Source organism: Diadema antillarum, unplaced genomic scaffold (genome assembly GCF_040938485.1).
Source record: "Diadema antillarum isolate AM-2024a unplaced genomic scaffold, OU_Dant_1.0 seq00001788_RagTag, whole genome shotgun sequence".
Taxonomy (NCBI): Eukaryota; Metazoa; Echinodermata; class Echinoidea; order Diadematoida; family Diadematidae; genus Diadema; species Diadema antillarum.
The window spans coordinates 128545-152605 of record NW_027272466.1 but is presented as its reverse complement, the minus strand read 5'-3'; the positions used below and the strand labels follow the sequence as shown (position 1 = coordinate 152605).

General features: G+C 38.9%; 2 protein-coding genes across 2 annotated transcripts in view; one reads left to right on the top strand and one right to left on the bottom strand.

The window, feature by feature from the left end:
- The window catches only part of LOC139712302 (uncharacterized), a 48035-nt gene extending 42231 nt beyond the window's left edge, over positions 1 to 5804 (top strand). Inside the window, exons 18-20 of the mRNA XM_071624141.1 lie at positions 1793 to 1954; positions 2245 to 2328; positions 5594 to 5804. Coding sequence (XP_071480242.1) covers positions 1793 to 1954; positions 2245 to 2328; positions 5594 to 5804 — 457 coding nt within the window. The remainder of the gene's footprint in view (positions 1 to 1792; positions 1955 to 2244; positions 2329 to 5593) is intronic.
- A 10037-nt stretch (positions 5805 to 15841) lies between these two features.
- On the bottom strand, positions 15842 to 21193 carry LOC139712301 (translin-like). Its single transcript, XM_071624140.1, has 6 exons — positions 21122 to 21193; positions 18993 to 19086; positions 18489 to 18585; positions 17855 to 17970; positions 16692 to 16771; positions 15842 to 16102 (listed from the first exon to the last, which is right to left on the bottom strand). The coding sequence occupies exons 1-6, from the start codon at positions 21191 to 21193 to the stop codon at positions 15842 to 15844; spliced, it is 720 nt and encodes a 239-aa protein (XP_071480241.1).
- Positions 21194 to 24061: the final 2868 nt, after the last annotated feature.

Sequence of the window (24061 nt, the reverse complement as noted above, 5' to 3'; positions counted from 1 at the left end):
TTGAAGCCCTCGCGAAAATAACAGCTTATACAGTAGCTGGTCATAGCCCAGCAAAAATAGGGTGTACCACCTTATTCTCCCAAGAGGGGGTGAATTCATTTGTGATTAACAGTGATGTTTATCTCCACTCCATTATCATTCATCTCTCTGAGTGTGGTGCATTTCCAGGGCAAATTCATCTAGTGTACGTGTGTGTAGTGTAAAAACATAAACAAACACAAGACATTTTATATTGTGAATTGTGTCATCAGAAAACACAGCCTTTGCAGTTTTGAAATCTAAGAATTGTTTTTTCCTGGCTCAAATTCAGGAGTTACTTTGGAACATTAGTCTTCGATGCTCCATAATAGTGCTCTTGTCCCATTGCCAAGATGAGCCATTAGTTCTTGCATTGTAAATACCGTTTTATGCTGTTATGTCATAATGCTTATTTCTTGTAATTTTAATACAAGACCTGCTAGGCTTTGTCAGTACCGGTATATTCGTGGGAGCATGTTCATGTGATATAATATGCTGCTTAGTTATTTGTATAGTAATTTGTTTATATTAGACCTGTCAAAGGTGATCCACGAGACTAATCTGGTCAAATTGGATTTCATCTAATATAAACAAAACTAATTTTATCTTGTTTAATCTAATCTAATTGTATTAATTTACAGATTCACTGTGATGTTTAATCATGTCAATTGTTCTGGTCTATAACCAATGGTTATAACCATGCAGCAAACACCATTTGAAATTACATGACTGTACAGTACTTATTGGAATGATGGAAGGGGGCATGTATGGTTACACTTTATGTACTTAACTCTGGTCCCATATTGTATAGGTCTTTTAACTACATGTGTAAGTTCACATTGTTTGAGAGCACAAATGTATTCAAACACAAAACTTGGAGAATGAACAGATTTACTGGTTTTATTTTGTATGTCCATTTAGCACGAAGTTTAGGATTTATTTCCCCCCCCCCCTTCTTATTCCTCTGGAGGTAACAAACAGGTTCCTGCCAAGTTTGATCCACGGATGACATGCACATTTTTACTGCCTGAATATGAAAAACTCTTCAAGGTCAAAGTCACATCCTGACTGTTGATTTGTTGCAGCTCTGAAGGCTCCCCGTCTGCTTGTTATTGTAAAAGTGGAGGATTTCTTGAGATGCATATTTTTAGCTAACCTTGTCAAACTGTGCGTGATTTGAATGTCACCTACTGGTAACACTTTACTGGTAAAAGTACACAGATATATGTCCAAACAAAGAACCAAATATTCATGTGTTTTAATTTTTAAGCTGGTACATGTACCAGCAGCAAATGCATGAAAATTTTCTCCATGCAAATTATGTCATGATAGCAGACCTCCATGCAAATTATGTCAAGATAACAGAAGCTTTCCAGTCTTGTCTACACAGTAACATGTGTGCAGTGTTTGTGTCCATTACATTGAGTGTACAGTCTCGGGGGTATTGGTATTTATCATTGAGCATTTGTAAACACTATTATCACTCAGCAATACTGAAATCTTTGATAACATCACAGGGTTTTGTCATATTGGTACCAGCTGGAGTTCTGAACCTAGCAGTGAGTATTCAGATGCGATGCTTCCTATGATGGATCAGTGTATACGTATTTCTGGGTCATTAGAAAGGTCAACTAGTCTGGCTGAAACTAACCGAGTTGTCTCATTTAATCCTTTATCCTATTTTTCCCCACCAAGTCTGTATGCCATATGCAAGAGAACCATATGAAAGCTAATAATCTTTGTTTTCTTCCGCTCTGTTTTTTCTTTCCCACAGATTTCGTTCACGTTCGTGGACTCCGTCCTACTCTTCATACTCTTCCTCCAGCCATTCCAGGTCACGCAGCAAATCATTAGACAGGCGTCGTCAGTCCTCGCGTAGTCCGCGCTCGCGAAGGCGTTCTCGGAGTGTGAGCTTGGATCAGCGTCGCAGGCGATCGTAAGACAAATATTCATGCTGGCTCATTCTTGTTTATATCAATGAATTCATTTTCTGTTTAGCATCAAGTGCATGTTGGGAAAAAAAAGAAGTTGTTCATTTTTCTAATATTATGTACAATTGCAATGATGCCTATAATAGTACTTTATTTCCTTAATATTGCCAGTAGATTATTTCTAGAATTTTTTAAATTGTTGTTGTTGGTTTTTTTTTTTTGATAAGCATATTGGCCCTTTGCAATGTCAGGGGATATTCCTTCCTGTATTCCTTTCTTTGTTTCTGCTTCTCAGAAGAAGTCGGTCATCTTCAAGGTCCTACCGTGGGAAGGTATTCTCCAGAGGGCGCTACTCGCGATCAAGAAGCAGAGAAAGGCAGTAAGCAGGAATTGCAATTTCAGGCATTTTTAGCTCACCTGAGCCAAAGGCTCAAGTGAGCTATTGCGATCGCCCTTCGTCCGGCGTCCGTCGTGCGTCGTGCGTCGTGCGTCGTCCGTCGTCCGTCGTCCGTCGTCCGTCGTCCGTCGTCCGTCGTCCGTCGTGCGTCGTGCGTAAACTTTTTACATTTTCATCTTCTTCTTGAAAACCCCATGACCGATTTTCATCAAACTTGGCAGGTAGCATCCCTAGGGGGTTAGGAACTCAATTTGTTAAAATGGGCACCATGCCCCACCCAGGGGGCCCCCAGGGGGGCCCAAACCCCCCAAAATTAAGGAATCTGTAAAAATCTTCTTCTCTAGAACCAGAAGTGATAGAGCTAAGTTAATACTATGAGTTAGTACATTGATGACTGTAGTTTCAAGTTTGTTCATGGCAGAATCAGGGGTGCCCCCCTTGGGACCCAGGGGAGGGGGGTGGGGAAGGGTTCTAATGGGGCCTAAATTGTACATTTTCATCTTCTTCTTGAGAACTCCATGACCCATTTTCACCAAACTTGGCAGGTAGCATCCCTAGGGGGTTAGGAACTCCATTTGTTAAAATGGGCACCATGACCCACCCAGGGGGCCCCCAGGGGGCCCAAACCCCCCAAAATTAAGGAATCCGCAAAAATCTTCTTCTCTAGAACCAGAAGTGATAGAGCTAGGTTAATACTATGAGTTAGCACATTGATGACTGTAGTTTCAAGTTTGTTCATGGCAGAATCAGGGGTGCCCCCCTTGGGACCCAGGGGGGGGGGGGGGTGAGGAGGGGTCCTAATGGGGCCTAAATTGTACATTTTTATCTTCTTCTTGAGAACCCCATGACCCTTTTTCACCAAACTTGGCAGGTAGCATCCCTAGGGGGTTAGGATCTCAATTTGTTAAAATGGGCACCATGCCCCGCCCAGGGGGCCCCCAGGGGGCCCAAACCCCCCAAATGAAGGAATCTTTAAAAATCTTCTCTAGAATCAGAAGTTATAGAGCTGAGATAATACTATGAGTGAGTACATTAATGACTGTAGTTTCAAGTTTGTTCATAGGAGATCCAGGGGTGCCCCTCTTGGGGGTAGGGGGGGGGGGTGGTTGGAAGGGTCCAAATGGGGGCCTGAATTGTACATTTTCATCTTCTTCCTGAAAACCTCATGATGGATTTTTGTCAAACTTGGCAGGTAGCATCCCTAGGTGGTCAGGATCTCAATTTATCAAACTGGGCACCATGCCCCACCCAGAGGGCCCCAGGGGGCCCCAATTCCCCCAAATTAAGGAATCTTGAAAAAATTGTGCCCTTATTGTACATTTTCATCTTCCACTTGAGAATGCCTCGTCAAATTTTGGTAGAGCTGTGAATAATTTAGGTTAGTGACTGCGTGAAAGGTGAACTTGCGATACTCAGGTGAGCGCTAGACCCGCGGGTCTCTTGTTTTTTTATTTGTGTTTTTCTGTTCTTTTCTTTCTTTCTTTTTTGTCCCCGCCGAACGAGTTCGAGCAGGGGACTATGAAACGGGCTCCGTACGTGTGTGTGTCCGTGTGTCTGTCTGTCCGTCTGTCTGTCTGTCTGTGCGTCCGTGTGTGATCAAAATGTTCAATTTGCTACTTCTCTGTCATTTATGAGCCAATTTTGATTCTGTTTGCTTTATATGATAGCACTACATGGGAGCTTTGAAACTTCTACACAGAATTTCAGTTGTGACCTTTGACCTTGACCTTTGACCTATATTGTACATTTTGCTTCAAAATGCTACTCCTTCGCCATTTCTAACCCGATTTCGATTCCGTTTGCTTTATGTGATGGCACTAGGTGAGGGCTTCAAAACTTCTACACAGAATTTTGACCTTTGACTTCTTTGACCTTTGACCTTGATTTTTGACCTTTATTGTACATTGGCTACAAAATGCTACTCCTTCGCCATTTCTAACCCGATTTCGATTCCGTTTGCTTCATGTGAAGGCACTAGGTGAGGGCTTCAAAATTTCTACACAGAATTTTGACCTTTGACTTCTTTGACCTTTGACCTTGATTTTTGACCTACAGTGTATGTTGTACATTGGCTACAAAATGCTCCTCCTTTGCCATTTCTAACCCGATTTCAATTCCGTTTTCTTTATGTGATGGCACTAGGTGAGGGCTTCAAAACTTCTACACAGAATTTTGACCTTTGACTTCTTTGACCTTTGACCTTGATTTTTGACCTATATTGTACATTGGCTACAAAATGCTACTCCTTCGCCATTTCTAACCCGATTTCGATTCCGTTTGCTTTTTGTGATGGCACTAGGTGAGGGCTTCAAAACTTCTACACAGAATTTTGACCGTTGACTTCTTTGACCTTTGACCTTGATTTTTGACCTATATTGTACATTGGCTACAAAATGCTACTCCTTTGCCATTTCTAACCCGATTTCGATTCCGTTTGCTTTTTGTGATGGCACTAGGTGAGGGCTTCAAAACTTTACACAGAATTTTGACCTTTGACTTCTTTGACCTTTGACCTTGATTTTTTACCGATATTGTACATTTTGCTACTAAATGCTACTTCCGGCGGGGACATATTTTACGCACCGCGTAATTTCTACTTTTCCTTGTTTCAAAATGTCCTCTAGCTCTCTTCCACACAATCAAGTAAAATGTGTTCACTCCATATAAACGTGAATTACACGCGAGGACCAACTATGCCCATGACTTCACTCTCCCAACAAACTGGCAGAAGAGTTTGATAGAGGAACAGTGGGTCAGTTTCGTAATTGCACCGACCTTGGCTGTGCATGGGGAAGTGTTGCTGGTCCATTTGCCCTGACCGAGTGACAGTACTAACCAAATGGTGTTCACACTGATCAAAGGTTGGAGGAGGGAACAACTTTCAGTTTCTGAAGTGACAGTATGGATAATGCAAATTTGGCACAATGTAATGGATGAAACAAGTGTCAATAAGATCTCATGCCTGTAATGTTTAGGGCATCTTTGAAGTAGAGTATACAGGCAAAATAATACACAGAGTGCCCCACTTTTTCCTTTCTTTTCTTTTTTTACAGCCAGCAACAGGATTAGGGTTCTAAGAGTTACATCCAGAATGTTTCCATTATAACATCATACATGTTTTACTCAGTCAGGAACTTGTGTTAAAAAAATATTTGATGTGCAGCATACTCTTCTGTGCAACTGGAAGCGGAAAAAAAAAAGGAGGGGAAAAATGGTGATATAATTCTTTCTGCCTTCCTATTTTCAGATCAAGAGACAGAAGCAGGTCCTACCGTGGCAGGCGGCAATCACGGAGCCCGCGGCGTCGCTACGGCAGTCGCAGTCGTAGTCGCAGTCATAGTCCCAGGCGTAGCCGTAGCCGGCATAGGTACAGGTCGCGGTCTCGCTCGCACTCCTTTGATGAGCGAGTGTACGGTAAGAGACGTCGATCCCGGAGCCGCTCAGTCCGCAGTCGATGACACTTCATTGTTCCCCCGCAAAAGACTCTGTACTCATAGTCCATGTGAATTTCAGGAGAAATTCCTGGTTGATGTGTTTGTTCTGTCCATGTTGAAATAGGCGTTTGATGGACCAAAGGAGTGTCGTACCTTCTTGTGTTGTCCAAGCTATGTCACGTTTTGAATGTCTGTCCATCCATCCATCTATCCATCCATCCAAGTAAACTAAACTTACGTTTAACATGATAGCTTGAAGTCAACTCATCACAGCTAACTAAAACATTGTGTATGTTGGATCACACAAAAAAAAGTGAACTTGATGGGTTTTGAAGGTCTAGATAAAAGTCAGGAGCCATTGTTGAAATCTGATATTGCTGTGGCATGTAGATTGAACATTTGATTGTTGCTCCACTAGTGTGAGAGTAACTTTCGATTGACATATCAAATAGGTGTGTTATTGAAGGAGGGTAAAAAATGTGTACATTGCATGTAATATCTTCAGAATATTTCTAACATTTCACTCAAAGTAAAACAGTCATGAATCAGATGAGAATAGATATCACTATTGGACTGAATAAACAACATGCAAGTTATATTTATGACTTTTATGTCAGAAACACAAAGTGAAATTCAATCAAATTTTGGTAGAATATTGATAGGTATATTTGTTTTCAGTGATCAATTATGTGGGAATGTATTTCTCAAAGGTGAACTTAAAGCATATGACAGCTTCTTTTATAAGTATGATTTGTCTTTGAGTCTAAGAGGTCAAGGTTGAAGGTCAAAGTTGAAAGTCAAGGAATCAGACACATCAAAGGGGTCAGAGGAAGCTAGATGGGAGGGTGGAGCAATACCAGTCAGAGTTGTGATGTTGTAGATGTTTAGTTTTAAATTTCATTTTTTTTGTGGTTTTGTTTAGAATTTTGCCATTTTCATGGAAGTTGTGTAGTTTAGAAAGAACAAATGTACAGTCAGCCTCGCATAAGTCAACATACACAGGATCAGGAAAAAAATCTGTTTACTTTATTATGTTGACCTAGACGTCTTACAGGCACTTACACATTGTTAATTGTATCTTCAATGGTGGCTGATGAATGCATGGATCATTGTAAGATGATATGATCTTGGGAATGAACAGAAATGCAACTTCAGCCACAAGCCCCATTTATGAATTAATGCATTCACAGGCCGAAAGTTTGATCAGCTGTGAAACCCATATGTGTGAGAAGACATTGATCTAGGAAGGTTAGACTGAAATCAAATTTGATGTGACATTGATATACATTCATTTAAATGTGCTGCATTTCCCATGTTTGTTGGGGACATGGCTCGATAACGCAAAGACCTTTGGAACATTTACGGACACGTTCCGAACTGTAAATTTCCAACTGCATTTCCAAGTCATTTCTTTGCATTGAACTGGCATCAAAAAATGGTATCAAAGGGACATGGAACAAACACAGGATTACCAGACAGCAGCTCCATTAGGCAACAGTTTTATCGAGATGGCATCGAAATTATATTGGATCAGTAATCTGTTTGAGAGACAGAGAAATTGAAATTCATACTGCCTACCAAAACTACATTGTAGGGTAGAACGTATGGGAGGGAAATGAAACATTGTGTGTCATGGCTGTAGGTTAACACAGCAGAGAATTGAATCACACTGCTGATGATCGAGTGTAATATTTGTCATGTCTTTCGTTATTTGATATACAATTTGTAGAAGCAAAAATACTTGTTGATGTAGGCTTATGCGAGGCAGGTTATGCAGAATTTCCTCAGTTTGGACCAAGAAATCATGTCGACATAGTCAAGTTGTTGACTCGTCAGTGTAGCCTTACAAGAAGAATTTCATGAGTAAGAAGTCAGCACTTTGTGATTGCGTCAACTTGTGCAATTTGCCAAATTTTGAGATGTCGACGTGTGCAAGGTTTACTGTGAATATAAGGTACGTGATATAACGCCTGAAATATTCTAATGCTGGAATTGATACAAATCATTTAAAGGTTTTTTCCAGTTATCATACAATTTTAATGAGTTCAGATTGTTGTTGCAGTTTTTTTCTTCATTATGGGGACCTACTTGTTTCAGCCATAATTGAAGTACAATGTACCAGCTAGTTCTCATCTTATACAATTCCCAGGAAAATTTGATGGACATTTACGTGCATTTCCTCAAACTCCCTTTGCCACTGTATGCTATGTTACATGCATGCAAGTAAGCATGAAGAAAAGTCTGTAAAAGAAACACACACAAGAAAAGAGAATTCTGTATATATTGCTATGTTCAACACTTATGCTTTTAGAACTCTTTTGTTTGGAAGCATCCAGTTTGTGATTATGAAAAGTTCAAATTAGCATTGAGTTACGAATAAAATTCAGCGTGAAATCCAACTGCTCTTTGCTTGCAAAAGTTGTAACTTCATTTGATTGTGGAGGTAGAGATGAGTGTTTTGTACATTAGCACATTGTTTTTGCGCTTTCACTCTTGCTCGTTGGGTGTCAAGTTATTTCACTAAATGGGAACTGTTGTTTAATATCAGTGGGAGGTGTTATCTGTGTTTGCTGATTTGAAGCATCATGATAAAGTTTATAGAATTGCAAGAAAACAGGAATGTATTCTCTTATTTGCTTTAAGAAAGACTTTGTTTCTTTAGATTTCTGAGCATGTCACAGTTGTACAAGATGTAAATACAGTATCATGACCATGTGACAAATTCTGAGTACTGTAATGATGGAGATTGTAAAGGGATGTCCCAGTTATTACAGTCATCTTGAGGAATGCATGATCACACCAAATACAAGAAAAGTGAGTTTATGGTGGTACATTTCCATGAGCACAATAGGACCTTAGTACCACAAGACTTAACCCTAACTAGGCTGGGCTATTTAGGTAGATGATAGAGCCGGGGGGGCCTCCCAGGCCCCCCCTCCGGATCTCGGCCGTCGAACGCGCAATCGCGACGAAAATTGGCACACGCATTGCCTATGATGTAATCTAAAGTACCATGAAGTTAATTTTTTCAAAAAGTATAATTTACACTTAATTATGCTAATTTATGCATAATGATGCATGAAATCAGACAATTTGGTATAAATCACTAAATAAAGCTCAAAACAGGCACATTTTTTGTGTAAAAATTTTTTTTAGTGTCCTTAGCAAATGTAAGAGAAAAAAATTGCACAATCAGAAAAAATTTCCTAAGTATTTTATTGTTTTTTTAATTTCTTATGTATTTCTTTGTTTTTTTCGACTTTATGTTTTTCATTGTTTTTTTGATGAAATTTGTCCGTGACATTGTTCCGAACAAGAAAATGCGTTATTAGTTGATTTTAATCAATAAAACCCCAAAATAATCATGCTTTTATGAAATTTGCCTGTAAACACAGTTTGCATTGGATTTGTACACAAATTCACGTTTTTTAGCAATTTTTGGTCTGACATGCACGTGCATATTTATGCGCAACTTCAGAACCGCGCACCCGGACATCGCAAATTTGGTGTCAAAAGATGCGGGAGACTCGAAAGAAAAAAGTCATGAAATGCCGCGGTGATAGCTTCTCGCGATAGCGATACATCGCGCGAAACGTCGAGGGGGGGGCCTCGGAGGCCCCCCCCCCGGCCTAGTTAGGGTTAAAACAATCTGTGCCCCAGTGAAGTTCATAATGATACATTTGTACTGCATAACCAGAAACATTCGCGGCATGAAACTTGTGAATTGGAGCCAACAGCCATTTTCGTTGCATGACATTTTTGCTAATTGCCACCTGACTCACTGGCATTCAATGCATTGTGTAGATAAACCTTTTGCATGCATTGTAATTTCGAGAATATTGGTTTTTCGCAGAATTTGTCAAAGTTTCATGGACATGAAACTTTTTAGTTTTGCAGTACTGGCAGTCCCACTGTTCACTGAATTGCTTCTAGAGAAATAGTGTGTTGAACAATGTTGTATGATTAAACCTACCTTTTTATTCAATATGGGAGTATGTCTGTATAAATTCTGAATTTGTGGTTTTTCTTTCAGTATTGTACTTTTAGTATGGTAACTTTACAGGTGTACAAATATTAAAAAAAAAAATAAGGTGGAATCAAATTGGTTTAAATGTGTTGGAAAGTTACAGTTCGTGTTTGAAGTGGATATTATGTGAAGTAGAATTATCTATAACATACGAATAACTAAACATGAATCCCCTTGGCCTTCCAAGTACAGTGTACATTGTATTATCAGACAAATGTGTTAAATGCCATTGGTGCAGGCACACGACATCAGCCTATGCGTCCAAGCAGTTGTACCAGACATCATCAAGTACTGTACTCAGTGGCTCACTTTTTCCCCTCTCTGCTCTATCTTTGTCATTTCCTAACGCTCCAAGTTGTAACTGCATTTCTAGAACATGTTCAACAATTGACCAACTGTGATTGTTTTTAATTTTCTGGTGAATTGTGTGAAGTTCTTGGTGCCAATTTTGAAGATTGGTCTCATTATCCCACTGAATAAATGTTCTCTTTCATAGTGTATATCAAAATGTGTACAATTCTTGTCTCTCTGTGTCCTTGGAGTCAACCTACGGTAATTTTAGTGAACGTGGTGGAAACTGGTAGATACTTGAACAAATGTCAAGATTATATCCATTTTGTCGTAAACAAATCAAATCAACAAATACATATCCTGGTGGATACTGTAGCAAATGTCAAGATTCCATCCATTTTGTCATAAACAAATCATATCAAACAATACACATGTGTAAATGACTATGTCAAATTTCCGTCTGAATTTCAATGCACTTTCCTCAGATTTTATATATACTGTACATGTATGACTGTTGAATGTTGAATGTATGAAAAATGAAAGAATATATTCAAAAACAATGAGCAGTTTCATGTAAAAATCAGACATGAAATACATTGTAACAGAGTTCTGGGATTACAAAGTTTCATATATTGGTATGTTGTTGTTGTTGTTGTTTGTTTTTTTTTTTTTTGGGGGGGGGGTTTGTTTGTTTTGCTGAAAAGAGAAAGTGATTACATGCAAGATGGTGATGATGTTGCCAACTAACAATTCTATTGATTTGTTCCAAACACAGACCTGCCAACCTTTCTGACTGAAAAATAGGGATGATTTTGCTCAAAAATAGGAAAGAAAGTGCAGTCCCCATACAAGTGTGTAGTAAAATTATCAAAACAGGAAACTCCTACTGAAACAAGAGCTAGGAATGGTCAAAACTCAGATTCTTTCCTCCAAATTCAGAATGGTTGGGAGAGTTGTAAACAATATTAAAAAAAAAAAAAAAAATTGGTTGATAATTTAGCAGCTACATGTATACAACCCATTCCCCTAAAAGTCTTAGGTAGGATATAGCACAACAAAAATGCTATCTATGGTACAATTTTTGCTTTTTCGTGTCAAAATGGAAATGTGGAAGAACATATGTGGTATATATATATATGTCAGTTTGAGACTCGAGAGGCCATGCAGGACATCGCCTCACTTAATTTGTGTAATACATTGTACTTTGCCACTATAAACATCGCTGTTTTTTTGGTTTTTTTTTTGTTTTTTTTTTAGTAAAATGAAATAATACATAATTTGCAACTCTGAAATTAGCAATCTTCCTCATTTTAAGTTCAAATTGATAAAAACTGCTACCATTCTGTTTGTGCTTATTCTATTGAATACAACTTTACATGGTGTGAAATTGCTGGTTAGGACCTTCCATACTACACTTGTATTTTTGGTCTTTTTTTTTCTTTCTTCATCTGCAGCATTTATTTTCTTCTTAATTCATTCTACATATACATACATGTATTTTGGCCTACAAGGACCATTAACCCGTCAAGTCCTGCCTTTCCGTGATACAATCTGTACTTGGGACTACAACACTTTTGTTCTGACGAAATCTCATTAATGGGAGCCAATACATGTAGCTGTACCACAATAGATGTTGTTACACATAAAGCCTCACCTGGAGGCGACAAAATTTTCCTACTTTTTCCTTCTGATAAGCTGTTTATGAATTCCTGCCATCCATATGGAAGTGGAAGCAGCCATTAGCCTTAGCCAAAGAATAGGTTACACCCTCTCCCGAGACCGCATGCCTAAATTGGCAGATAATGCTTTGCAGGGATGCCAAGTTCAAAAAAATTTTATGAGTGAGATTTTCATGATTCGGCATCTCGGCGAGCGAATGTGCGCGCGAGCGAGAGTGTGGGAGGGGTTTTCCCCCTGTGGCCTCCCACGGTAGGGAGCTTTTTTCAATTTTTAGCCCTTAATGGTGTGATCAGGTGCATACTCAAGTGACTATTTTTTACTTATTTTGAAAGACAAAAGGAAAATATACCTTCAATTGCAACTATCACTTTAATCTTTTGAGCTATGCTCCTTATTGTAGGAGCAAGTTGCAGACTTTGCCCGATGCGTGAGAAAATTGGGTGTCATGCGTGAGATCGTGAGACATGCAGACCCTAAATGCTCGAGTCTCACTCAGAATGCGTGAGACTTGGTAGCTCTGGCTTTGCACTGTACGCTGAAGAGGGAAAACTTGAGCCCCCCATACTGTGCAGACATAGCACAGCGAGCGTTGCCTATCCCCGTCTAGTGCGTGTGATGAGTATGTGACGTATGCAACATGCTTAGGTATTAAAGATGTGGGCCTAGTTGTGATTCCTTGTGGCGTGTATTGGAAAGTCAATGGTAACCCCCACCTTTCCTTGTCAATCTCATCGCGATAAAGCAAGGGAAACAATGACTGTTTTACTGATAAAATCCTATCAAACAAATCAAATCATATTGCATGTTTCCAATTAGTTTGATTTATTTATAAACATGTCCCTTTAACATGCATGTCAAAATATCAGTACTGTGGGAAATCTTGCATTCATCAAATCTTGTATTTGTGTTGGGTTACAACAGGATTTGTCAGTATTGATAACACTACACACCATTGCCACATCACACATGCATAAGATGTAGGTGACTCCAACATGGGTCATATCATTCCATTCATCAAGCCTCCTTGTGCTTTCAGCCATGATTGAGACAAACTTTATTCATGAATACAATAAAGAGAGTCTAAATTACATAACATCACAGGAAGGTTTTTTGTTTTTTTGTTTTTGTTTTTGTTTTGTTTTTGTTTTGTTTTTTTTAAACAGCAACATGTAAACTGTATTCACAATAATGGGTTGATCTCACTGTCATGTACACTGTACATGTACCCCTGGTACACAATATTTATCAGGTTTACGGATGCGGACTCCAGTATAGAATACACTGTAGAATATAATTGACCCTTAGCAGCCTAGCAGCCTGCACAGCCCCCACCCTACAAAACTTTCTATGGCCCCTGAGCTGTAACATGCACCCCATGATCACATACAAGTGGCATATGAGCACAAAACAATAAAAAAAAGTACAGTGGGAACCTCGTACAGTGCACTCCCGTTATAACGAAATGCTCGGGACTGGCAGTTTTCTTTCGTTATAACGAAATTTCGTTGTAACCGAACAAATACAATATATAACGAAAAACAAGGAAACAACATGTATTACACTATTAAACGTAAGTTCCCCTCAGAAACTGTGTGTGACAAAAGGAGGGAACACACAGTGATGTGAAGCGTTCGCCTGTGCAGACGCTATAAATGCTTGTTCCGCTACGTATTTTCGAAAGCAATTCGCATTTCGTTATAACGGAGCACATTTCTTTTGTTTTTCTTTGTCAGTGGTGCCCGGAAAAGACTTCGTTATAACAAAAATTTCGTTATAACCGTGTTCGTTATAAGCGAATTTTGTACCATAGACTTAAATGGTGTTAATTTTGGGACCAGAAGTTTTACTTCGTTATAACGAAATTTCGTTATAACCATGTTCGTTGTAACGGGAGTGCACTGTATCAAGCTTCTTGGGACCACTCAAAGTGGTCAAAAGTCTTTCCAAGTCCTCTTTATATTCTATTGATTCTCATCCCTCATAAGTCAAATTTTCTCTAATTTGAAGCTAGTTCTTCAGTCCAAATAGATTCAATTTAGGCAAGGTTGACTGTATATCAGAATGAAGACAAAAGAATAAAGGGAACGGGATATGCAAAATTACCTCATTATACACTGTATCAGGTATCTCGCTATATCAGACATCATTATAAGAAGGTTCCACTGTACAGTCCGACCTCAATTATACGTCCATTGATTAAACGATCTCTCTTATCCGGACATCTACTGGCTGACATTTTATTGTTTTCAAGTATTTTTGGTGCCAAATTTCATTAAAAACAAACACACATTCAACCACTATCATGCGAATACACTGCGGGACATATTCCAATCATTGCAGCAGACTGAAGATTAGCATGATGATAGTTTTTTTATAGACTTACCAGGGAGTGAAATACAGTCAAACCCGTCTACAGCGGCCACCCAAAGGAAACAACAAAAGTGCCCGCTACAGACAGGTCGGTGGCCATTTTGAATTTCAACACTTGCATTGTATAATAGCATAAAATACCGCATGTTATTCTTTTTAAAAAAGTAGCATATAACTTTGCATGTGTTGTTATGATATGGGGATTTTTTGGTAGAATCTACTTCATTTATTTATCTTTTTTTTTTTTTTTGGCCTACCTCTATTCTTTTGATTTTTAAAATAACACTTCTGACCCGAGGAACTGCACTGGTTCCTACCGGTCTACATGACTGGGGTTCAAGAGTGAGTTCGAGGGGATTGAAAATGTGCAAGGCTGATGTAAGCAATAAACAATACCCAGGCAAGTATCCTATTGTCCTTATTCAAAGGGATTTTAATCATTATTAGTTGACATTTTGGTAAAATTATATGATGTTATTATAAGCTGTCTTTGCCTATGTAGCATCTATTCAGGGCGGCATTACTGAAGCCTAGATCTAGTCAAGTTAGTGGTAAGATGGCTTTTCATGGCAAAGAGTTGAAAGATCGGTCTGTATTCTGTAGTCGGGGAAATATTCCGAGGACACCTGGCTTCATGGAATCCCCTGCGGAAGAGAGCCACATGAGTCAAAATATGATTTTTTTTTTTTTTAATTTAAAACTCCTCCGGACAGATGGATTTTTCTGTCTAGGTGAAGAGCTGCATTAATTTTGTCAATCGTGTCTGTGTGATTGTGACTGAACTAGGACTCGTAGAATTCATGCAATGAACGTAAAAGCAAACGTATTCATGGTGATTGAACGGTTCAGCTACATTTTTGTGGCCGCTATACGCAGGGAAACCATTCACCACGGGATATAAAATGAGTGGTCCCAATGTGGTCTGTTAATCAAGGTCAAACTGTATCACACAAAATTATTGTTTCTCACAAGTCCTACTTCCTCATGATACAAACCTATAAATGCTCTAAATCCAGAAGCACAAACACCTCCAGCAATTTCAGGAAGTATAGAGGATAGGTTGTTCCATGTTGTATTCAAATATGGAGGAAGGGGGGGGGGGGGCTGGCTATCTCCATGAAATTTGCATACAGATTGCTGTCACCAGTATGTACCCGTTCTCGTTTATAAAACAACAGCTTATGATGCTGAAACACATAATGAAAAAATACACTCGCCAGTTTGGCCTTTACATTTGCCATCAATATGAAAAGAGATCTGTATTGATCAACATTTTTAATATCAGAGCATGCTATACACATAATAAGTCTCACTAAGGAATAGAACTATGATCTCATATGCACATTAAGTCTATTGAGATGAAGCCATACTTTTTCTTTGTCAGTTTTATCTGTTTCAGAACTCAAGTTACGTACTCTCTTGTGTGAATTGTATGTTGAGTTCCAAAAAGGAGATCCAGATCTCTTTCTGGCTGCTGAAGATACACACTGTCAGGTCCTGTGTATTTAATACCTGCGCAGTTACCCACAATCGTCTGTCCCAAAAAACAAAGGGCATGTCTCTGCTCTCCACATGGAAAAGAATGTCCTTCTTTTTCAATCCTGTGCCATCTTCTCTAAGGCCTCACTTAATAAACAGGTGTCCTTGCTGACAGGAGCTCACACAGACTCCGCACCTATCACCACAGTCACTGTCAGTCCTTCGCCTGCACTGTTGAATCCGCAGTCGACTTCGTGGACTCCGCCTCTCTCGGCCGCAGTCCCCGAATGGAGATGTCGTAGACCACCTCCTCCACTTTCTTGATGTCGTACTTGAGTCCATCGAAGCGCTTTCGCAACGAGTCGTTCTTGAGGTTGAGCAGCCGGAAGCCAGTGTTCAGGTCACCCATGAAAGTAGCAATGTGAATCGGTCGGCTGTAGTCCCCCGCTGTCACACTATTCACTGCCAATCTGGACTGGTGTCATAAAAGTGAGTGGTAGCTCTCAATTAGAATAAATGCAGGCAACACATGTAAGTAACACAGGGCAGTGAATACCTACACTGTATTAGATAAGAGTGTATACCTGATCAGCTAATGCAACCATACTCATGAAAATTGCTAATACCATGAAACATATATTAATCAGTTGTGTGGAAAATGATAATGAAATAACTTACACATATTATGTTTATGCAAGTAGTCAGTCATACAGATACCAAAATATGCTTCTATTTTCCATGCTTGATATCATGATTAAGTGATATGGAAATTGTGGAATCCATTTTTTGTCACACAAGTGTGTGACATATGTGAATAGGACAGGAAAACTTTCTCACAAATCTGTGTACCTGCTTTCCCTCTTTGCCACATGTTAATGTTAAGTACACATGCACTATTTCCATATCTTCAAAAGATCTTGAAATTTCCCAGTTCTATGTGATACTTGCCACTTCTTCACTGATATACTATCAAGGATATATGAAGGTGAAATAAGCCTTGTTAACAACTCAAAACCAACAACAAACAGAAACAAATGTGTGAACAAAGAAACAATGTGCATTACCAGTTCATTCCCTAATGATAGGAGACCATGCAGAAAATCTTCTAAGTCCAAATGAAACCCAGCATCCCTTGTGACAGCAACTGAAAACACAAAATGCAACGTATTATGGAAGGACACATCACGAATTCCCATAACACTTAACTTTGATAATGTACTTAAATATACTTTATCATCACACAGCCAAATTGATAAATTTTTTTTTAAAGATTAAACAGAAATGCTCATTGACTCTCTGAAAAGCAGACAAAACTTTGTTCCTGGATAGTTCTGTGCGATTTTTCCATCTCTGTTGAGCAGAGATTGAACATCAGAGCCCATTCTGGCCTCGGAGACACATTAACCCGTTGAGGACGAGTCCGGCGAACACTCGGGCAAGTGTCGATGGGAAATGCGTGTTTTAGCAAAATCAGTCCGTCCTCAACAGGTTAAGACAGATCTGATCCTCGTTTCTGTCAGGTCAGTAGCTGAGAGAGCATATTTCTAATGGTCCAAGGTGAGACCCAGCACTGGTATTGCTGGTGTTGGTAGCCAGGAATTTGTGATTGGACTGAGAGCAGTGCAAATCTTGTAACCTGGTCAGGGAAAGAGCATCACTGACAATCTTGGTCAGCAGTCCTACAGACATCATTACTTGGTCTGACTTCTGTTCATCTCGACAAGTGTCAGTGCAGAATTAGAACTGCAAACGCAATTCCATATACCTATGTGGATACCCTCTATAACAAATGGGAATGCAACACTTCAGCACATCAGCAATTTCCTACTCAACAGTGCACTGCATAGTTGTTTTCAGTCACTCATTGCTTTTTGAATTTCTTTTCCAAAGAGGACTGTTCATCTGGGACAACCGGCCAAAAACACTTACACAATTACTCAGTTGCACATCTATTGGTCTAGAACCATAAAAAAGGTGGTATATGTTGCGCAACCACTACAAAGTGATATAGCATATTCATAAAGTCACTTGTAAGGTATCACAAAAAGAGAGAAGAAATACAGTGTTATAACTGTACTGATATTCCCGAGTTCAAAACCATGCATACATGTGAGAGAAGAGGGTTATAAGCAACACATTCTAGAAGTGTATCCAAGGCCTCAGTGAATCAACTACTGCCTGTCAAGGTAGAACCCAAATCCAAAAGAGTAGGCAGTCATTATCTTACCACCCATGAGTTCTGCTACTTCTTCTCTGGATGCCAGTCTCTCTGTCTCGAGGTATATGACCAGGGAGGCAAGGAATGTCAGCCTTTGAGTCACAAATCTCCAGTGATCATGGAATCTGGCAGGAGAATAGCAAAACAACATTCACAGATTATACTGCAATAATGGTAAGCACTTGTGGACCAAAGGATATCAATTGTGTTCAGAGTAATTGAACTACAACCCTTTCGCCTTTTAACTATCAGCATGGAATAAGTCAACAGAGTTTGTTGAAGAAACTAGTAGGATAATGCCAAGCATATGTGTTTATTTATCAGTGACAAATATCATATCTATAAATTTTTACTATTGAAAGGGTAGGATGACGTAAGTTTCACTGACTAAAGACTTCTACGTAGAGTTTGCCACTGAGGTTGCTACTGAGGGTGACAGGGTGTAGCTTTTACATTTATAACAAGGCATAGCAACAGCATCATCTTGAAGGAAATTGGTTGGTGCTAGAGAGGTTCTAGGCTCCTTAATTATCTTTGCATTCAGGCTCTCAGATTAGGTGATATTTCACATATGCAAACATCATTTCAAACATCAAACACTTCTGGCATCTAGCAGATGAGTATTTTTTGAGATATGGCTTACCTGTAGTACTCCTCTACCCTGAACTTGGAGGCAAGTTGTGCATACTGTAGTTTGACAGTGCCAAACAACTCCCTGCTCCTCCTGCACAGCTGAGAAACTGTAATTAAGAATGATAAATACTTCTGCCAATCATTTTATCATATTCAGACTTGGAAATCATAACACCTGGGTGCCAAACCATGTCTGTAACAACTGGACTATTATTTATCTTACAGCCTGTCAAAATACTAAAAAAAAATCTAGTTGATCTTCACATTGGAATTATTCTTCAGTTGCTATGTTAGTTTGGATAATTTACTACAATTGTACTAAAATCTCAAGAAAAAAAAAGAAATTTATTGTCATATACATTGACTGCTATGAAAATGCTTGTTGGTTGTTTTTCTATTTAGTACATCAATCATGTAAACAAGACTGAGTTGCATATGGAACAAAAAAAAAAAAAAGCAAACGTAAGTCATAGACGGGTCCCCTTTCTCTTTCACACATGTGACCCAACCATACCTTCTTTGATTCCATTTTCTTGGTGCACAGCTTGGAGTACTGTCAAAACTTCTCTTGCTGTCTGTTCCAGGTCTCTAACCTTTGTGCGAATCTCCTGAGAAAACCATTGAACATGAATAGAAGTCAAAGTATATGTCCTTAGACTGAAAGTCTTGTAATTAAACAAACACAAAAACAAAAACAAAACAAAACTACGACATGAACCTCAATGTAAGTGCATGGAAGCCGGCAGTCTCATCTGCAATGGTCTTTTTAACCACTTGGCCATATTAGCTCCCCCATCATGATTGATCCTACAGTGCTCTAGCCAACAAACATTTCTCAACCAAGCCCTTACCTATCCACCAAGTACTGTATCAAACACTTATTTACCCTAATCCACACTTTTCCACATAGTCTACTTAATCAGAGAGATAAGGATTGGAATGGATGGGACTGCTACAGTTGTAATCACAGTCTAAACAAAAAATTGAGGAAACACTTCCTTGAATGTCCTTACCCCCCCCCCCCCCCCCCCATATCAATTTTGCCATACCACTCTACACTACCCTACCATTTCTACACCAGCTTTTAGTAATATATGCACAGATGGGTATGCACATAGTACATCCGGACAGTGTTGAGAATAGCATGCCTCCATATCCATGTGTACCGAGTATTCAACCAACAAGACAAGGGTTATGGCGAAATACATTGTTCCTAAGCTAGGAAGGGGGGGGGGACGTATTGTATGAGGAAGTCTTCCGTCTTTCCAAGTAAAATTGTATGCAAGTACAAGTTACTTTCCAGGTAGAGTAGCAGATTCTATTATGGAACGCTTGGTAGTAATTTGGGCTTCCGTAGACTACAAATGTTTACTTTTACCCATTTCATTTGAGAAATTCTTTCTAGTGGCATTATTAGCCCATTAAACACTAAATTGATGGTCTGCTACTTTTCCATGCTGAAATCTGAAATCCCCTTGCCATAGTCTATAGACTCAATACACAGGCAAGCCACCAGGTTTCTGTAGGGAACAGATTAAATTTTGTTGAACAGTAAATTGCTCTCATCTAAATTTCATTTGTCCATTTAGAATATCTATTTGTCCTCATTTAAACAGTACAATAATTTTCATATTTTGTACACATTGAAGGGAAAATGAAGATGAAACCTGAGAAAAGCAGAGCATGGGTGGAAAGGTCTACTGTATAAACTAACTGGTCTTGCATATTTACAACACAAGCAGCTAAATCAACATCGCTATAGTCTGTCATGTGATCGAAAGATTTATTTCAACAATATCGTATTGTTCTGGTCTCAAAGAATCCCCTCCCAACAACCTCCTACCCTAGTAGCACATCAATGACAAATCGAGGAAATACACACAGAGATGTGCTGCAGAGATACCGTACATGTACTACCGGGTCCGGGTAATTTTTTTGTTATTATTATTATTATGGCAGTGTATACAACCACAAGCGTGTGTCTTTACCATCCAGCCACACGAGTGTGGCTGTAGCCATGGCTAGAGTCGCTGGGATACAGCCACACTCGTGGACGCGTGTGTACATGCCACACACACGGAGAAGCTCCATTGCGTGGCGCGCGGGGAACACGCTGTGTGTGGCCACACAACCTTTGTGTTCCCCGCTACGCAATAAAGCCCCCCGTGTGTGCAACATGTACACACACGTCCACACGCGTGTGGTTGTATACACTTCCTATTAATTATCTTCTTCTTCTTTTTTCTAAATCATAACTTTTGTACGGACTGTCCAATTTTCCCCAAACTTTCACTGATGACGCTCTAAATTCTCTACTGGGTGTACATGTAGAACAGGTCTAAATTACTGCATTCACTCAATCCATAATCAGCTGATAATGTATAAAATATCATGAAGGTTGATTGATGGTCCTAATTATCAATAGAGTCTAGATCAAGACTATATTTCGGCATTATCCTGAAATAGTCCACCACTCCATTCACTGCCATTTTGCAATCCACCTCCCTCCCATCAGATCAAATTCTTAGACTTTGCACAGACAGTGCAGTGTGAGACGCACTCGCAGACGACAAGGGTAACAAGTTAGAGGGGACCGATGGCGATATCACGATTTAGCTATATATATTCCCATTCCTTACTTACCTCTCGAGTGTCTTGCTCCTGGGCAAGGTGCTGATTAAATTCTTCAAAATTCTTGGTAATTGCAGGATCCATGCTTGCAAATGATTCACCGCGTCCAAACCGTATGTATGGCACGTGTAGCAATGTTCTTGCGAAGCGCCTAGCGAGATGCGCACGTGTGTAAGTACCATCCAAATCTCTTTGGTACCATCGATATTGATGGTACCGTCGCAATCTCACCCATTCAGCAGACTGGGCCTACTGGCGCATTGCTTATCGAACCTCACACATAACAAGCCGACAGCATGCATTAGCAAAAATTGACAAACAAACAAACAAACAAACAAACAAACAAACAGACAAACAAAAACAGAACAAAAACCGGAGAACTACCAAGCATAGTATGCGCTTTCATATATTTCATATCCTATATCTTCAGGAAATTGGAGCGACAAGCCCCATAGGCCTACTACCGTACTCCGCCACTATAAAAAAAAAACAAAAAACAAAAAACAGTTCCAGAGATGGTGTAAGTTTTTCTGCCTGCTTGTCATATAGAAACATTTAATGCAATGACACCATCCATCTTCTTATCCATACTTGTGATTGAGAACAATCTCTGACTTCTTTTGTAACTGAATTCAACTGTCAACTTTTTGTTTTATTTTGTGTGACGTCTGAAGACCTCGGATCTTTTGTTTCTCTGGTGTGAGGCCTACTCTGATTATAAAAACCAACGTGAACATAGATAGTACACCTCAATAGACTTATATCTAAATTTAAAAAAAATTATATATATATGTATGTATGTATATATATATATATATATAAATTTGAAATTGATGAATTTGATAAATGCATGTCAGATGTACATTGCCTATACTTTCTTTCTCACTTGGCAATGATGGTGCTGCTGATGACTGTAAGAATGAAAGTTCAAACGTTTTCCCTGAACCTCCTAAACAAGGAAATTATTTGTCCTTTAACTGGTCTATTGAAAAAGCAAGCAATTTTAAATCAAAATTAGACAATCATGTAAAGAACATATTAGATGATCTTGGCAATGCAGAAGGTACCATTACTCAAGCCAGTATAGATGGTTTATGTTCTCTTCTTTCAGATTCTTTTATTAACGCCGCCATAGGGGCCGATATCTGTAAAAAGAAAGCTGAACATCCCTGCCTTTTAAAAAGTCTCACAACCAGGAAAACAAACCCTGGTTTGATCATGAATGTAAACAAGCAGGGACATAATATATTTTCAAAATAAAAATAGACTGAAGCATAAAAGAAAAGGTACGCAAGGTCAAGAGAGAGAAGACATTAATGTGGATATTGCTAAAGCATCAGCAGTATATAAGAAGTTGCTTAGGAAAAAGAGGAATTTGTTTAATAGATCTCTTCATAATAGTCTCAGAATATCAAAAAAAATCCCATAATACAGCCTCAGGAATTCTGGAAAATTTTGAGCAGTGACTCAAAAAAGACAAAAACCAGTAAGGTTTCTCTACTTGATTTTGTGCATCACTTCCAGGGCTTGAATGCAATTCAGCCTATATCATATCCTAGAGAGAATGTATAAACCAAGCATGAAACAGAAGCAGATTAATGATGAATTGAATGCACCCATCACTACTGAGGAGGTTCTTACCATGATAAAAAATTGAAAAATAATGAGGCATGTGGTACAGACCAAATTAGAAATTAGTTTTTAAAAAATTCATCGGTTATGGCTATTGAAGTAATAACCAATTTTTTTTTTACATTGTGTTAAGAAGTGGAAAAGTGCCCCATGACTGGAGTGTTGGTCTAATTGTTCCTATTTTCAAAAATAAAGGTTCAGATACGGATCCAGATAATTACCGCGGTAAAACCCTCCTAAGCTGCCTAGGGAAAATATTTACTTCAATATTGAATCGGAGGATTACACTGTTTTTTGTTTTTTTTTCAAGATAAGTCAGAGCTCGGTGAGGAACAGGCAGGGTTTCGAGGGGTTCGCAATTACCCCATTTTTAAGTGTGAAAATGATACCGTTGATGTTGTCCATGATTTTGTATATCTAGGAGTGAAGCTTAATTACAATGGGAGTCTCAACAAGGCAATTTCTAGGCAGGTGATCCAAGCTAGGAAAGCCCTTTTCTCGCTATATCATTTAAATCACAAAGGCTAAGTTTACCGCTAGATATTCAATGTGAGTTATTTGACCATTTATAGTTCTTCCAGTACTTATGTATGGATGTGAGGTATCGATGGGACTTTGAAAATTTGAGTCAAATTGAAATTTTTCATCGGAAATTCTTAAGATCCATCCTTAAGAATTTGTATGGTTTATGGTAAGACAGGCCGTATATGATATATTGAAGTTCATATTAAGTGTAGAATGATAGGTTTTTGGTTAAGTTAAAGGGAAGTCATTGTAAATATACATTCAGACTATATGATATTTTAAGGTCAATTGAAAATCGCAACAACACCCCCATGTTGTCAAAATGGCTGTCATACATTTATTTTGAATAATGCTGGTCTATCATAGGACATGTGTGGCAGCGACAAGGAGAAGGGCACAGTGATACCTGGATCATTAATGCTCTCAAGCTTAGATTAACTATTGCTATGAAACAGGATATTATGTCAAAAATATGGTCTAATAGCGTTTGTATTAATTATCGAATTTTCAAGACAGATATAGTTGTTCGAAATTTATTTGTTAACACTTAGCAGACGGGATGCAATTTTGCTATGTCGTTTTAGGTGTAGATCATACCGTAATACCAATCAATAATGGGAGGTTTATACAATGTAGAGGACAGTGATATTGAATGCCCATGTTGTGATTTAAAAGTTAGAGGGGATGAATTTCACTACATTTTTGTTTGCCCTTTTTTTATGGAAGAAAGGCAGAAACATCTAGGTAATAGTCAATTGCCCAAAGGCAACCCCAGTATACATTGCATATGGAAAG